Source organism: Sebastes umbrosus, chromosome 3 (genome assembly GCF_015220745.1).
Source record: "Sebastes umbrosus isolate fSebUmb1 chromosome 3, fSebUmb1.pri, whole genome shotgun sequence".
Classification (NCBI taxonomy): Eukaryota; Metazoa; Chordata; class Actinopteri; order Perciformes; family Sebastidae; genus Sebastes; species Sebastes umbrosus.
Genome location: NC_051271.1, coordinates 2,047,085 through 2,064,400, shown reverse-complemented (window position 1 = coordinate 2,064,400; position 17,316 = coordinate 2,047,085). Strand labels below are relative to the sequence as shown.

At 42.5% G+C, this 17,316-nt stretch overlaps 1 protein-coding gene across 20 annotated transcripts in view; it reads right to left on the bottom strand.

The window, feature by feature from the left end:
- Window positions 1–17,316, bottom strand: part of cacna1ab (calcium channel, voltage-dependent, P/Q type, alpha 1A subunit, b) — a 178,956-nt gene that overhangs the window by 9,296 nt on the left and 152,344 nt on the right. For 13 of the 20 annotated variants that reach the window (XM_037764557.1, XM_037764562.1, XM_037764563.1 and 10 more), the window contains 4 exons: window positions 16,946–17,081; window positions 13,887–14,000; window positions 7,970–8,041; window positions 846–1,092 (listed from right to left, as the gene is read on the bottom strand). In XM_037764557.1, coding sequence (XP_037620485.1) covers window positions 846–1,092; window positions 7,970–8,041; window positions 13,887–14,000; window positions 16,946–17,081 — 569 coding nt within the window. Of the gene's footprint in view, window positions 1–845; window positions 1,093–7,969; window positions 8,042–8,535; window positions 8,554–13,886; window positions 14,001–16,945; window positions 17,082–17,316 lie in introns of all 20 variants that reach the window. The other 7 variants (XM_037764577.1, XM_037764578.1, XM_037764571.1 and 4 more) reach the window with 5 other exon arrangements.

Below are 17,316 nucleotides of genomic sequence, written 5' to 3'. Positions count from 1 at the left end.
GGAGTTGTAGCCTTGTAGCATTTATTCACCGACAAATAAACTGTACACACACTGTCTGCTACAGCTACTGTACGTTCACAGCTAGAACGCCAACGACAACACAGACAATACAGACTGCATGTGTGTGACTACGGGGAGCACGAAGCTGACAACCTGCTAAACTAAACTAAATGTGCGGCGGAGACTTTTATTGGTAAAGTGGTTGGATGTCCGCGACACTACACGCAGCATCTAAGTTATCTATCTGCTAAGTTTAACGCTCCCGGACGGCGAACTGGAGACTCTGCAGCATCCGCACCGCTGCATGCGAGGCACAAATCTTGTCGGTTAACGAGGGTCGGTTATCGGTTAAGAAAATGTTTCAAAATTAGCATACCTAGTCTCTTTTCAAAATAAACTTCCAAAGTAGGTTTACTTACGCAACAAAAGTACCTGGTTAGGTTTAGGAAAAGATCAGGGTTTGGGTTTAAGTTAGTAAGTTTGTTACGTAAAATATGTTTATTTTTTTAAAGAGCTTTTATTGCCTTCGTCATTGAAAATATAAATCTTAATTTTTGTCTTAAAACCATTGTGATGTCTGATGAGCGTTGTGTTTTACGAGGCTAGAGTTCAAAGTCGTTCAAACCCAACAGAAACAAAATAAAACTCGTCTTGGTTTGTCTTTCCACTGTTCCAACAACATGGTTGAAATAAACTCTTAATCCATAATGTTAGATGGGAAAATGTGCCAAATGTCCCTTCATGCCGTCCTCCCCCAGTGTGTATTCAGCCCCATCAACTAGTCCCCAGTGATTACTGAACAGTACTTCTGCTTGGACTGCACATCCCTACTATGAGCGACTCACCCGTGTCAGCGTCGGTGTATCTGGTCAGGGAGCGCTGCGAAGCCCGGTGACTCCTGTCCCTGTGTCGGCGTCCTCCTCCTCCTCCTCCACCTCCGCCGCCTCCTCCTCCTCCTCCTCCTCCTCCGTGTCTCGCCTCCTCGGACACCACCCTCTCCAGGGAGTAGTCGTCCAGCCTCACGCCGCGGCCCGTACGCCCATGGACCAGGCTGGAGGTGGAGCGACGCATCGGACTGGTGTCGGTGATGGTCTGTGAGGAACAAAGGAGAGAGAAAGAAAAGAAATGAGATTTGATGCATCCTGACTGATCGACACTCTCGACACTCACTTTAAATGAGTGTTTGACGGTACAACTACAGCATGTGGTTGAATTATGCATTCCTGTGTGTTTATGTGCATATTGAATGATAATATCTGACTTGGGTCAAACAGTAACTACGTCTTGGTTTAGGTGGTCTGGTGGTCAACCACACGAGGACAACAGTATGAACAGCTTGTGTTGTCCTGTGTGGCGACCAGCTGATCTGAAACAAGTACTATTTGACCCGTCTTATATCATATATATCAGCTTACGGTCTTTGCATTCAAATATCTTGACCCGTAGTAATCCCTACTAACTACTAAGCCTTTGACAAGCACATGTAATACCATGCTTCTTCACCAAAACATGGAGGAATGAAACAGACAACAGGGAACTGACAGGAAGAGAGGAAAAGGGGCAGAGAGACAGAGAGCAAGCATGAAGGAGGGCTGTAGAAACCATGCCTCACATGCACCCACTGGACTTTTCCAGAATGGCAACCATATTTCATTTAGATCATAGTCCGGTTGGTTTTTGTTAATATTCAAAATTTCTTTATTAAAAAAAAAGAAAAGAAAAACAAATATCTCAATGTAAATTATAGCAGATTACTGGTTTTAATCATAGACTGTGTATAAAGATGGACGACATGACAGCTCCTCAAAAGTGAAGCCAAAACTGGATCTCAATCGCCCCCTGGTGGCCGGCTGCAGTATAGCTCATAAGCCCCGCCTCCTCCATGTTAGCAGATGGGCCAAACTAAAAGGTCAAAGTAAACGTCAAATACATTTTTCCTAAAGATGTTTTCTGTCATTTCAGGCAGTTCTCATCACACTGATGTTTGTTCTGATCTGTTTGGTTTTAATTAGTTATTTGATGCTATAAAAAGAGGCTGAGACGTCATAATTGACAGCTGTGATTGACAGCTGCTCTGAGCGAAGTAGTCGCAGCCGGAGGCTCTGAATTGTACGTGAGAGGAGACGTAACTTTAAGTTTCCATGACCGTCACCAGTCTGCGTAATAGATAGAAGCGGAGCAGAGAAACAGCTACCGTGTTGCTAACGTAGCAGCTCATGCTAACAAGCTGCGGCTGCGCTCGGCTTGTGATTGGCTCGGGCGAGTGTGTGGGCGGGACCTCGATACCGCGGCTTCGGCCGACCGATCGCTACCGCGCAGACTCTGGCTTCATATGACGTCAGAATCTCAAGCTGTTTTGGCTTCACTTTTGTACAGCGGGAGGAAGCGGAGGCGCGTCGTCCATCTTTAAATACACTCTATGGTTTTAACACGTGAAATGATGTGAATACAGACAGCAGATAAAACATTTGTTAACTTGTAGAATAAGCACATTGCTGCATTACCAACACTACACAAGCTTGTAATAGCTGATATGTAATAGCTGATACAGGCCTCACACAGGTATCATTTCCCAACACATTGTGCAACAGTATGACATAAATGAAATATGGCAGCCATGTGGATAAACTGACGTTCCATCACCTTCGAGTCTGGTCGAAACGCTCTGCAAGAACCCAACAGAAGAATCCTACAGGACTCACTGTTCTATGTCAAAACGATACTAACACAAGGGTTTGCATGTTTAAAATCATATCCGTTAAATTAAAAAGTCAGGATCATAATGATGATCATCAATTATTCTTTGTATTATGCGTTTTCTGAAATGTTATGTTTAAATATACAAATGAGGCGTTATTTAATGGTAACGTTTGGTGAATTTAGGAGAAATCTACAGACACAAATAGACAAAGTAGTAAGATAAACACATTAAAGTGTATTTTGGTAACAAATGTTTTATATATTTATATATCTATTAGGGATGCACTGATACCGATACCGGATCAGATATCGGGCCGATACTGACTCAAACAGCTGGATCGGGGTATCGCTGACAATGGATCCGATCTATTCAATTCCACTCTATGTTTATGTACCATATACATTATATACTGGAATTTTAATTCCTGTTTAAATTTTGACGCAGTTGTTGCTGCATTAAAAATAAAAAAAATATTTATTATTTTAATAGTAAATAAAATGCTGTTAATTTTGAATTTTTTTACCAAGTTACTGATGTAAAATGTATTATTTTAATAATAAATAAAAAGTCTTTTACTTTTGAAGATTTTTTTTACCAAGTTGCTGGTGTATGATATATTAATTTTAATAATAAATTAAATTAAATTTGTATAAATAAAATATTTTTTTTTATTTATTTGTTAATTTTTTTTTTTACAAAGTTAAGAAAACAATGTTTAAGTCAAGCCTGATGTCGCCTCACACATAAAAGAACAGTGACTTCCACACAGTGAGGCAAACAGCTTATTAATTAAACACTCGGTATCGACCAATAACCAAAACCCCAGGTATCGGGATCGGGATTTAAAAAGTGGGATCGGTGCATCTCTAATATCTATTTAAACCTGCCTAGTATGTATGTATATGTAAAGAAATCTAATGCACAGAAGGATTTTGACCTGTTTGTGGTTGTGTTTGTGCATCATGGCACTTCAGATAAACAATAATCTATAGGACGTCATATAAAGGAACCGGCTCCAGTTAAAGTCTACTGTTCATAATGTATTGTGGAGCCAGTCTTGATTTCCCTGCTGGGTTCATTATCAGGCTCTTCTGACCAGAACAGGACCCTGCTGACACTCTGAACAGAAAGCTTCACATCACCCTGATGATAAAGCACACGTCAGTCTGCAAGCAGCAGGCCGGACAAAGACTCAAGACGAACACGAGAGGATTCACCGTCCTGAGAGGAGCTGCGCTACACACAGACAGCGGTCTGTACGCTCTCCCAGCAGCCCGACACAAGCCATGCACGCCCTCCGGGTCGCCGGCAGCAGTAACAGTACTACACATGTGAACACACTTAATACGCTTACAAACACACACACACACACACACACACACACACACACAAACACACACACACCAGAATAAGATGTCTGGGCGTCTATTTTGGAATGACGTGTGTATGTTTCCTTTCAATATTTATGTTGACAACTAGGGCTGTCACAATAGCGGATTTTCACTAAACGATTATCACGGCCAAAAGACTTCATGATAACAATATTATAGATGTGTCACACAACTTCCCTACTTTAGTTACGCCTCTTCCGGTGTTATTTTAACCCAAACCAAAGTTATCAAGTTATCAAGTTATCATGAGGCTAAATAACGCTCCACACTTACGCTACATTTTGGCATGGCCATTTTCAAAGGGGTTCCTTGACCTCTGACCTCCAGATATGTGAATGAAAATGGGTTCTATGGGTACCCATGAGTCTCCCCTGAAAAAAGTCCAAAAAAAGTCCAAAAAAAATTCTAAAAATGGTTTGAAAATTGTCCAAAAAATGTCAGAAAAAAGACTGATATTTTTAAAAAGTCTAAAAAAAGTCCCGAGAGTCTCCCTGAAAGAAGTTTGAAAAAGTCTGAAAAAATAGCTAAAAATTGTCTGAAAATTGTCCAAAAAATGTTCGAAAAAAGTCTGAAAAATATTTTTAAAAGTCTAAAAAATGTCTGAAAAAAGTAAAAAAAAAAGTCCGTTGACCTCTGACCTCCAGATGTGTGAATGTAAATGGGTTCTATGGGTACCCACGAGTCCCCAGACATGCCCACTTTATGATAATCACATGCAGTTTGGGGCAAGTCATAGTCAAGTCAGCACACTGACACACTGACAGCTGCTGTTGCCTGTTGGGCTGCAGTTTGCCATGTTATGATCGGAGCATATTGTTTTATGCTAAATGCAGTACCTGTGAGGGTTTCTGGACAATATCTGTCATTGTTTTGTGTTGTTAATTGATTTACAGTAATAAATATATACATACATAAAGCAGCATGTTTGTCCACTCCCATGTTGATAAGAGTATTAAATACTGGACTAATCTCCTTTAAGGTTCATTTAGAACAGATAAAAAAATGTGCGATTAATTTGCGATTAAATATTTGAATCGTTTGACAGCCCTAATTTTAAATAAACTTATATAGCACCTTTTATACACTAAATTCAGCTCAAAGTGCATGAGTAACTGAAGAAATGAAAACAAGAACAGAATATTTAAACAAGTTAAAATGTTAAAAGATGGAAGGAAGAAGGGAGTTATAATACTACTGTTAGTACTACTTCCTCTACTAATAATTCTGGTTTTACACACAGCTGTGTCTCTTTGCACTACCTTACCAGACAGATAGTTGCTGTTTAAATATATATATATGTCTTATTTGGGTCTTACCTTAAACTGAAAAAGACTGACAAAACTAATCTTTACTCATTTTAAACATATTACAGTAACATTATGACTCCGGTGTCTAAACTGTTGTTGACTGAATTCATTTTTACATTTGTAACAAATTACGAGCTGAAAAGTTCCAAACAATGACGTCATCCAACTCCAGACAGAGAGAAGAGCTGAACTCCGTCTCTATCCAACATTCACTCCACCTTTCAAGCTACTGTCCGACGGCCTTCGGCTAAAACAACACCGCCTCCTCTCCATCACGTCATGCACGACTAATGACATGCCGGCACGCTGCCAATCCAACTGACAGGCCAACAGTCGCACATCAGGCCAGTCCATGCTTTAGTCATACACTGTTGACCCGATCTGCAGCGATGCAACACACTAAAACACACATATAACACACACACACACACACGCTGCATACAAGCAGAACTCCAGAGAAACTCATCACAGAGAACAAACAATGGAGAGCAGAGCAACCTCAACACGAGCAGACGTGTGAGAGAGAGAGAGAGAGAGAGAGAGAGAGAGAGAGAGAGAGAGAGAGAGAGAGCTCAGAGAGAAGCTGACAGGATGGATAGAAAACTGGAGAGGTGATCAAAGTAGATCTGAATCGTGACAATTAGGCCACGTTTGATTTAAAGAGCTGGGAGCACCAGGTGGGTGGGGTTCGCTGCATCAACACAACTCAGATGGCGTCTCTTTTTTAGCTGCAGAAAGCTGTTTCATGTGTCTGTCGAAGCAGACTGAGCAAACCAGAAGAAGTATTATGCAAATACCTGATCCAAGGGAAGAAGATATTAAATATGAACATTTGTCCCCCGCAATAATTGTGACAAGGCATCATTCTAAATGTGAAAAGACAACTGATTTACTCCCTTCAGTATTTGGTGTTAAAAGGACTTTACAAATACTGGATGTGCAGTGATCACTAGTGCAGATAGAACTGAGTGTGCACGCATTGTCCCTGTGTCCTGTATGTTTTTACTATATTAGACATTGATATCGTTGGTATTACAGGATGGCTGTCATCAACTACACATCTACATGTCAGAGTATGCTTGGGCAAGATGCTGAACCCCAAATGGCCTGAGTGTGAATGTTTATCACTCCTAATGAGCAGGTAGCACAGTGTTTGGCAGCCTGTGCTACCAGTGTATGAATGTGTGTGTGAACGGGTGTTGTGACGCGCTCTGAGTCGTCACTGAGTCTAGAAAAGCGCTCTATAAATGCAGTCCATTTACCATATCGCAAAACTGCATTTGACACGTCTACCTCCATTTGTTTTTTTTTTGCAATTTGAACTGCAAAGATAACCCTTACCAGTCTAATAATGCACAGCGAGCCGGTACTTGTTGTGAGACAGACCCGAACGCGAAGCAACAATGACCCGCTAGCTGTACATTATCCCGCTTATTACACAGCTACTTACTTAAAGGGACTGTTTGTAACTTTTTACCGGGTCGGGACACATGCGCGCTCGCATATGCGTGCTCGCGTGTGACCACTGTACCTTCCTCCCCTGCCTGCTTGCCTTCACTCACACACCGCGCGCGTTCTCGCTGTCTCGCTCCACCTCTAGACGTTCACGCGCGCTCACTCCACACTGCAGAAGACTTCGTAGCTCTGAGAATATCTAGTGAATGTACAGTGGACGTTTGTGTAGAAATAACTGCTGCAGCTCCTCCAGACCAACAGAGGTTTCCCGTGTCTTGTGAAGAGACGGGGCTCCGCAGAGAGAAACGTTATCGTCTCGTTACCGACCGGGTGCCGGTGTCTCTCTCCGGCTGTGGGCGGAGACGACAACGTTACTTCCTGCCTCAGCCTGCGCTGAAGCAGGAAAAGCCAACACTAGGATCAGCATTGATTCATGGAGAGACCTTCGTCTGGTCAGCTAACATTACTGCCAAGCAGCTGAAATATAGAGTGATATTGTGGTTTTAGCTGACGTGTGTCTCCTCACTGTTTTGAGCGATGCTCGTTCATGTCTTTTAGAGCGAGCAAGCGCGAGCAGCAGGACGTTGACTTTCGTTGACTTAACGGCCACAGGTGTCGCTGTTAACAAGCATTTCTGAAAGTTACAAATAGTCCCTTTAAGAAATCAATAATTTGACACACAAACGGTCCACCATCAGAACTGCACCCATAGCAACGGTCTGCTATAAAGAAATAACCGGCCGTGATTGACCAATCAGAATTAAGTATTCAACAAAGCCGTGTCATGAATGAGCATTGTTGAAGGAACCAACTATCCCAACTATCACCTACTGCAGCTCAAACCCACCCAGGTGGTGCCTCTCAGGGGGAAAAACAACCAGCAACACTACAGTTTTGGTGCAGATCCAGTTTGAAAAACATCTGACGGAGAGAGAAAAAAATAAAGAGGGAAGATAGATAGATTGATAGATAGATAGATAGATAGATAGATAGATAGATAGATAGATAGATTGATAGATAGATAGATAGATAGATAGATAGATAGATAGATAGATAGATAGATAGATGGATAGATAGATAGATAGATAGATAGATAGATAGATAGATGTACATACACTGAGGTTATTTCCGCGAGGCCTGTGTCTCCTCCGCTGCAGAGCAGGCAAACACAGAGATGATACGTAGAGCTGAGCAGTGTAGCACACACACACACACACACACACACACACACGCACGCACGCACGCACGCACACACACACACACACATAGAGCATAGGCCCGACATAGCATAGCCGCCAGGACCGGAAGACAATAGAGACAGAAAAGAATAGATGGATAAAAAGAATGAGAAACAGTGACAGAGATACGAGGAAGAGGAGAAGGAGGAGGAAGAGGAGGAGGAGGAGATTATTTTGAAGAGATAAATACATAAGTTTTGGGAGTGGAAATTAAAAGGAGAGGGAGATGAAGGACGTGTAGAAAAAGAGAAGGAGGAGATGAAAAAGGACAGAGCGAGGAGAAAGAGAGAGAGAACCCAGTTAATTTAAAGAAAGCCGGTGCACACACACACACACACACACATATATAATAGAGCGAGGTGGGTGTGCCAGTAAGCGAGAGGACAGAGGACAGATATAAGATGCATGTCCATACACACACACACACTCATACACACACTTACCGAGACAGCATGAGCTCTCTGTAAGGCAGAGCAGTGTTAGAAAGCAGTAAGTAACACAGATATACTGTATATGCATCACGCACACGCACACAACCACACACATACACACACACAGGACATTTTCTACACTCCCACAGCAGTCTACCTCTATTCCTGTTGAGCTGCTATCTCATTACATTAAGGGTGTTTTCACACGTGGTCCCTTTCAACCCTCCAAACTGCATTTCAGTCAGCATTTTTAGTGCATATGTGAACAGCAAAAGAACTCAGACATCTGAAACGAACCGTACTCAGACCACCTCCTCCTCGGGAGGTGGTCTGAGTACGGTTCGCTTTAAGTCCGTGTTGTGGTTCGCTTAACCTGTGTATTGTGAACACAACACGCTCCAGGTCTGCTTTGCCCTTTCCCTTTGTATTTGAGCCCTCTAGAGTTGCCGTTAGGGATGGCCTGTTTTGATCAGCTGCCGATCCTTATCGGCCAATATTCAGTACAAATATGCACCGATTCACCAATCCCTGATAACGCTACGATGTGAGCAACAAATCTGTGTTGGAACAGAGGAGAGCTTGAGTGTGTTCCAATCCGCGTACTTCTGTACTTACACTTACTATTTTGAGTGCATAAGTGCGTTCACACTAGGAAGTACGGCAAAATGCAGTGCACTCAAAGTACCTGGATGTTGTACTCAAAACGGTCAGATCGTTGAGTGTGGAACGCTGGACACTTTCCACACTCAACTGTCGCCATCTTGGCTACGTAGCGGAAGGGGCGGAGCCACGACCACTATTCAAACATACGTAGATAACAGAATAAAACAATACGTAAACATACCGGTGCATTTTCAGCCAACAGGAGGACACATCGTAGGCGACGACGTTGGAAACGTAATTTCCACTCTGCTTTCATTTGTTTTCAGAAGATATTTTGGCGGGTAGCGAGCCGCGGTCAAATGTTGCCATCGTCATTTCCGGTCAGTGCGCTGCAGAGTATTCGATTTGAGACGATCCTACCCCGCTGAAATTTACGCACTACTCAAGTGAGTACAGAGTGCACACAGTGCACTACACTTATGTGTACTTCTGGAAGTACGTGGATTGGAACACACTCCTAGTTAACGTTAGCTGATAGCAGCCGGTAGGCAGCACAGTTCTGCTTGGCTAAATGACGGAGCTAACAGCTAACGTTAACAGAGGTTCCTTTGAGTTATTTATGTTTTCACCGGTGTTGGTTTGTTGGTTTGTTGGTTTGTTTGTCTGTTAGCAGGATTACTCTAAAAGTCTGTGATTGATTTGAATGAAATCTTTTGGAGGGGTGGGGTGTGGCACAATGAACAAACCATTCGATTTTGGTGGCGATCCGGATCATGATCCGGCTTCGGGATTTTTTTTTAATAACTCCGCTCAGCCTGTGCATTAACACTACAGGCTTTAGGACATGCGCAGTGTACGACACCTGTAGATTCAGGGTTTTTTTTCACATTAAAGTCTGTGAAATTACAGTCGAGTTGGACCAAAGCACACTTGGTGATTGTTGGAAAGAGTAACGCCGACGGTTTAGGTGAGTTTTATTTCGTTTCTGTCCAGTTTGATTGACGTGTTTTTCGATGCTCCGCTACGTACAGCTGCGTGGATGAAGCAAGCTGAACGGAGAGGGGGGGGCGGAGGTCTGCGCTGAGTGCCATTCTAATATTATGATGCGTTCAAGCTCAAATAAATGAGTATTCGGCCGTAAAATTATAATGTTGTCATGATGTGTTCAAGTGTAATGTTGTAAAATGTAGTTTTTGGTGAGAAACTTGAATATATAGAGTTATTTGAAGGAGATGTTTTCACGGCAATATAAAATAGATACTGATAAGTGAGACACGAGAGACAAACTGGACAGTATTCTGTGTGGAAGCGCCTGTTCCAACCCTAAAAAATGTCATTGAAGGGGAAAGCATTGACGAGCAGTGATGAAGGTAGAGAAGAGAAGACTTCATCAGAGCTGAAGTGGACCAGAAACACAACTGAGTCCCTTTTCTGTTTGGTCCGCTTTAAGAGGACTGAGTCTGGTTCGTTTAAAAAGGACTAGATGTGAAAACACCCTCACACATCTTTCATGTTCCAGGACTGTTACCTGGGTCAGGTGGTGTTAGTTTTAATGAGCATGGACCAAATGAGTGTCCCAAAATATAAAGAGCAGTACAGAGAAGTGAAGTGTATAAAGTCTGCAGAGTATTTGGAGATTATTATTAGTTGTGTTTGCTCTAAGCTCCAGCCTATTGGGTTTAAAATGAGCTGCAGAGTGTGGAGCGCTGACTGTCAGCTTTAATCTGAGAGTATTTACATCTGCATCATATAAACAGTGCATCCTTTGTTATATATACAGTATATTTAAGAGGACAGAAAGTAAATGGACAAGCTAAGACTAGCCTATATAACCTCATGATATTTTACTTGCACATTATTATCTGTCCACACTAACAACAGTAACAAGCTACAGAGTTTCTCCAAATGATCCTCCCTTATCAACACCACCCACCGTATTAAAGTAGAAACTTAAAACACTAAGAATGAGTAGAAATGATCTTGGCAGCGTCTCTACTCTCTTCACACACCTCTGGTTAAATGTTCATACAGAAACACTCCACGGAGTGACCAACACACCAGAGTGAGAGCAACATGACTGGATGCAGCGACACGTCGGAGTGATGGGATGAATGTTAACTGCAGCCAGAGGCTTCATGGTAAAGTCCATGATAAATATACATTTCAACACCTGGACAGTGGACCGGCTATGTCCCTGTATCATCCACCATCTCTTTTCTTTGGATAAATGAGTTCAGGACTGTAACACAGATTTAACCCTAATAACCAGGTAAGGACATTTCATGTTAAGGTTAACCAGAAAGTGTTAGTAAGTGCCATCTCGCGGTCCAAACTAAAGCCACCAAACCTGCTGGAGAAATCTGTGAGATCATCAAAGTCAGTGTGCAAATAATCAGGATTTTACCCTTGCACACATCTGTCCCTGCCCTCAAATTAAAGGAATAGTTCAACTCCAAAATGACCATTTATATAACCGGTACTGACCCTGTGTTACTTTGAATTCTTGAAGAAAACCTCCACGGTGACTCGGTGTACTGCACAAACGTGAGACCGTTTACGCGGAAGTATTTTAAATAGTAAAGTTTAGTGAAATGAGACATGGATTATACAGCATGAGTTGTGTGACCGTTTGTAAACAGATGTTTTTTATATAGTTGTCACTTTACCTTAATTTACCTTTATTTACTTTACATAACGTTTCACAAACAGTTACACCTCCGTGTAAATACACTTCTTCTCTATAAAGACTACATTCCAGTTTGCACATCCTATGTACTGTATATGCATGATGAGAAGTAACATCTGTATACGTTTTCCCATCTGAAATACTGTCATCAACTACGTTACAAATTATAATATTACAATAATAAAACATATATATTACTATTTTATATTTACTTATGTTTATAGTTAAGCCCTATATTTTAACTGCACTATTCTATGCCTTAGATTATAATGTTGCTTTTACTTTTACTTGTGTGATTTACCCTTTTATATATATATATATTTATCACACGGCTGTGTTGAATAATCGATTCTGATTGGTCAATCATGGCGTTCTGCGGTCTGTAATTTCTGTATAACAGACTGTTGCTATGTATAAGAGACCGTTGCTATGTATAAGAGACCGTTGCTATGTATAAGAGACCGTTGCTATGTAAAACAGACTGTTGCTATGTATAACAGACCGTTGCTATGTATAACAGACCGTTGCTCTGTATAACAGACCGTTGCTATGTATAACAGACCGTTGCTATGTATAACAGATCGTTGCTATGTATTGCAGACCGTTGCTATGTATAGCAGACCGTTGCTATGTATAACAGACCGTTGCTATGTATAACAGACCGTTGCTATGTACTGTATAGCAGACCCTTGCTATGTATAACAGACCGTTGCTATGTACTGTATAGCAGACCGTTGCTATGTATAGCAGACCGTTGCTATGTATAACAGACCGTTGCTATGGCCGCAGTTCTGATGTCTGACTCTGGCAGACTGTTTTTGTGTCAAATTATTGATTTCTTCAGTAAGTAGCCGTGTAATAAGCGGGATAATGTACAGCTAGCGGGTCATTGTTGTGAAATAAACCCCTTCAGGACGATGAGAGAAAGAGATTCTGTCACAACAATGACCCGCTCGCTGTACATTATCCCTTACACACATATTTTATGAGCATTGTTGGAGGAACCTGAGACCAAAGATTTTCATTGCCAATGACTGCTGCTGCTGGAACTGACAGACGACCAAAACAGAACCTTGAACCTTGAGTTTTGTTGTTAAACGCGGCCTCCATTACATTTTTTTCTCAGTTTTGTGTATTCTCCGTTCACCGTGGAGGCATGAGAGGAAGTTTTCTTCAGTAATTCAAGGTAACACTCGATGAGTAACTGATATACAAATGCTCATTTCAGGAGTGAAGTATTCCTTTTAACTGGCAGAATATTTAAAGCTTGAATTTGTTTTTGTTGTCACTCAATCATTTTTGAAGCAAACTTCTAGAAAAAGGTTGAACATGACCTACAGTTGATGTATCTTTGGCCAGCGTGTGGTTGTATTTAAATGATTTTAACGCATCGCACTTGATGAGTCTTTTGTATTTTCTCATTCTGAAGAGAGACACTAACTCTGGCCACAGTTTACACAGGACAGACACACCAAGGATTTAATGGAGATGGATTAGGGAACAGGATCAGGATGGAAGGTATTCTATAGATATAGGTCTTCTAGATATATATATATATATATATTAATATACATATCTAGAACACTTATCCAGCCCTCCGACCCCTTTTGCTCGCCGCTCCTATGAAACTTCTTTGTACCGCTCAGAGAGGAGCTCTGCGGCGGGTCGGCTGCTGGATGAGTGCAGGTTAGAGTGATGGAGGAAGAGGAGGAGGGTGGCAGGAAAGGGAGGAAGGGTGAGACAAACAGGGAGACCAGACAGAGGGAGGTGAATTCACAAAAGTCTCACAGCTTCTTTGCATCCTGTCCAAACATTTTGTAGGAAGTGAACCATGTTTCCCCATGCAGAGAACTACAGCAAACGAAACGATCATGCCAAAACAAATCAATAGATATGTTTTATATTTAAACATATCTGTGTATATTTGTTTGGTATTTAAAATAGAAGGTTCATTTCAGACTTCTTTAGGATGCAAGGAGAGACTTTTTTGATTCACTTCAACTGTCCTCGCTGCAGTCATAGTGATGGAGGATGATGATGGTGGTGATGGTGATGGTGGGATGAAGGTGCTCACTTGGTTGTCTGCCGAGAGGCGGGGCATGGAGAGGGTCCGCCCGTGCCCATCCATTGGGTGATAGGGCTCAGTGTCGGAGTACCCGTCCCGCCCCATCTCCCTCATCTCTACCGTCTGTAAAACACAACGAGAAGCGGCGTGACCACCGTCTGCTGAGGGAGGGGGAGGGGGGGGGCGTCATCGACTTAACGAGGGAGGCGCTAATTCAATGATGTGTCAGGAAAATTCATGATGTTCCTCTTTTCCTCTTTGTTTCCAATTTCAGGCATAAGAGACTTCAGCCTTTTTCTTTCCAAAGAGTACATCATGGCACAATCCCAAATCCACATACATGTTTGTACATTAGTCATGGGACTGAAGAGAGAGAGAGAGAGAGAGAGATGAGGGGCTGGGGGAGGAGGGACGGCCCAACAGACGAGTGAAAGTAAAGAAGGCAGTGAGGAGGAGAAGAAAGTGCACACCACAAAAACACATCTATCAACTCCTAGCCATCGACTCAAGAGGAGGTTGAAGAGTGAAACAGGAAAAAGCAGGGAGTAGGAGGATGGAGAGACGGAGAGAATACGGGAGACGTGGACGTCGAGCAGGAAGATGAAGAAAGAGAAAAAAAGGACAGAGGACAGAGAGACTCTATAGAGTTGTATGCCGGAGTAACGGCGGCAAAATCCAGCACTTCAGATACTCATCTGAACTAATTCACCGCAGGTTGTTAAGAACTCAGTGTCAGGGATGACGGAGTAGACTGAGGACTAAAAGGGCATCAAGGTGGAGCTCTGAAATTCCTTTGGAGCTGCGTTAAATCACTTCATATCAGAGACAGCAAACTGGATTTAGGTCTGACAACTCCTCACGATTTTATCATGAAAGACTCCAATTAGAAACACATTATGCCTCATGGATTCTGATGAAATGCTCATCCATCCAGGTTAGATATGAATCAGGAAAGATCATTTGAGGTAAAATACTTACCTGCAGAGGCGAAAAAAAAAAAAAAGTTTTTACTTTCCACTCGCCTTTAAAAGGTGCAGTGTGTAACATCTGGCCAGAAGTTTAGTTTATCAGCAAAATGTGTTGACGTTATGTCTGTCCTCAGTCCAACATGAGACGACCAAGAAGTCGAGCTGCCCCGAGGGCTCGTCAACAAGCCCCCAGGAAGAGCGCCGGGCTTTGAAGCACATTTTCCGTAGTGGCCAAACGGCGGTACTGCAGCGTCCGTGTCCGTCACGTTATGCCATTGGGCCCAAAAAGACTTTTTCCCATAGACTTACATTGGGAAAGAGACGTCTGTAACTCAGCGGATAATTTATTTTGAGATGAATCATCTCCCCAGTACGAACACTCTAATAGCCCTTACTTAAATGGACTGTTTGCAACTTCTTACACGTATAAATCATTGCAGGTCGGTGACTCATGCGCGCTCGCGTGTGTCTACGCTGTTCAGACTCAGACTCCAACACAAACTACACGGAGGCACCAAAACCTCTTGGTTGTATCTAGAAAAGCTCGTCTGTTAAACAGTGTTGGCCGCGGTCGGAAGACGCGGGTCCTCCTTGCCACCAGGAGACGACTTCGGTCAACAGCGTCTTTCCTTGTTTCTTCAACGTTGGATTTAATCCAATAAACAAACAAACTATGAAAGCGTAAATGGACCACACAGCCCCCGGTTAATGTCACCCTAAACACAAAGATAGCTAACGTGAACTACAGGCCGACGCCACACATGAAGATTAGAAGTTAGCAGTGTTATTTTGAGCGGCTCTCAGAGTTTTCCTGCCCTGCTGTTAGGTAGCAGTTATAAGTGATTACTGTAAATGTAGATCGTATGGACTCAGTAGTAGATGTGAGATGCTGCCTCCTGTTTGTGTGGCCAGATCTTACACATTGCACCATTAAAACACTGACTTTAATTGGTCTCTGTTTTCTATAGGAAAGCTTTTTGCATTTAAGCTCTGACTCTCAGACAGCTCAGAGTACTGACACCTAAGGTTTTAGATTATTGCAGCTTTTATCTGAGGATGGGCGTTGGGATCGGGTGAAACTCACTAAAATTCTGTTTATGAATTGAATTGACAAAGACGTTTTACGCCATAAATACATACAGTACAGTAGGAAATATCACAGTAAAGCTGAGCATACACTGTACCATTTTAGAAATGATGTTGTGTACTTCCTACTCTACCGTACGAGTGGATCGTTTGTGATGTAAAGCCAAAGTTCACGATCTGAGTGATCACACTGTACGGTCCCGTCGGCTCCTGAGGACCGTTCCTGCTGTTGACAGTTATGAATAAAGATTGGTTTGAAAGCTCCAAGGCAGGTAAAGTGTGTTTGCTAGCAGAGGTCCTTGCTGCCTTCATCATCTGTGCCATCCTGTCTGCTGGAACGTCTAAAAAAAGAGGCAGCGGCGTAACGTTATATGGACTCTTCGTGTCGAGGAAGACGTGGACAGTACGGCTTGTCCAGAGAGAATTGGAGGTATCTAGCTACCTTTTACTAACTATATCTGTTGTAGCCTACATTGTTATCTTGACAACTACGCTCTGATTACTGTAAAAAGAGAAGAACAATTTAAATTGACATGTCAGAAAATCATCCGACTGTCCGACGCCCAACGAAGCTGAAATTCAGACTCTAAAATGAGTCGTGCAGCTCAACAGTCGGTCCAGAAACAAGCTGAACTGGTTCAGAGTATAACCAGCTTTAGGTGTGTCGGTAAGTTCAATAAGAATGTGAAGTCATTTAGATAAAAATAAGATTGTTTTCGCACCTCCAGTTTCAGATCGTTGGAGGTGGAAACACTTTATTATTTACTATTACATAAAGGTTTTGTGATGTTTTGTGATTGCGACAGCAGGATCCCTGAGGAACGATTCCCACCGGCATCTTTGATACCCGATGAACACGAAACCTTATTGATTATTGATTTCACTCAGCTGCTGTTACCTCCGGACTAGACCAGAACCGGCGTGCGTGGCTGGAGACAAACTGTAACTGTCTGGGCTTGAACTGCCGGGCGTGTTACCACGGTGACGACATGACGCGTTTTGTGCTCATCATACCTGCGGGTTGTGACGGTTGTCGTGGAGATCGTCAGGGTAGGGTCTGTCGGGGCTCCAGTTGCCCGTCTTCTGGAACATTTCCTGGGCTTTGGCCGTCACCCACGATTGGCTCTCAGTCATGCCGCCCTCGGGAGGTCTGGCACACACACACACACACACACACACACACATACACACACACACACACACACACACACACACACACACACACACACACACACACACACATACATACACACACGTCAGCTTGTAGTCAAATGACATCTTTAGCTGTGTAGTAGCTGATTTAATGAAAAATTCTGAACACTGTTTCTCCAGTATTGTTAAATCTCTCTGAATATGAATTTTTTTATGCCGTATTATATCTTAAA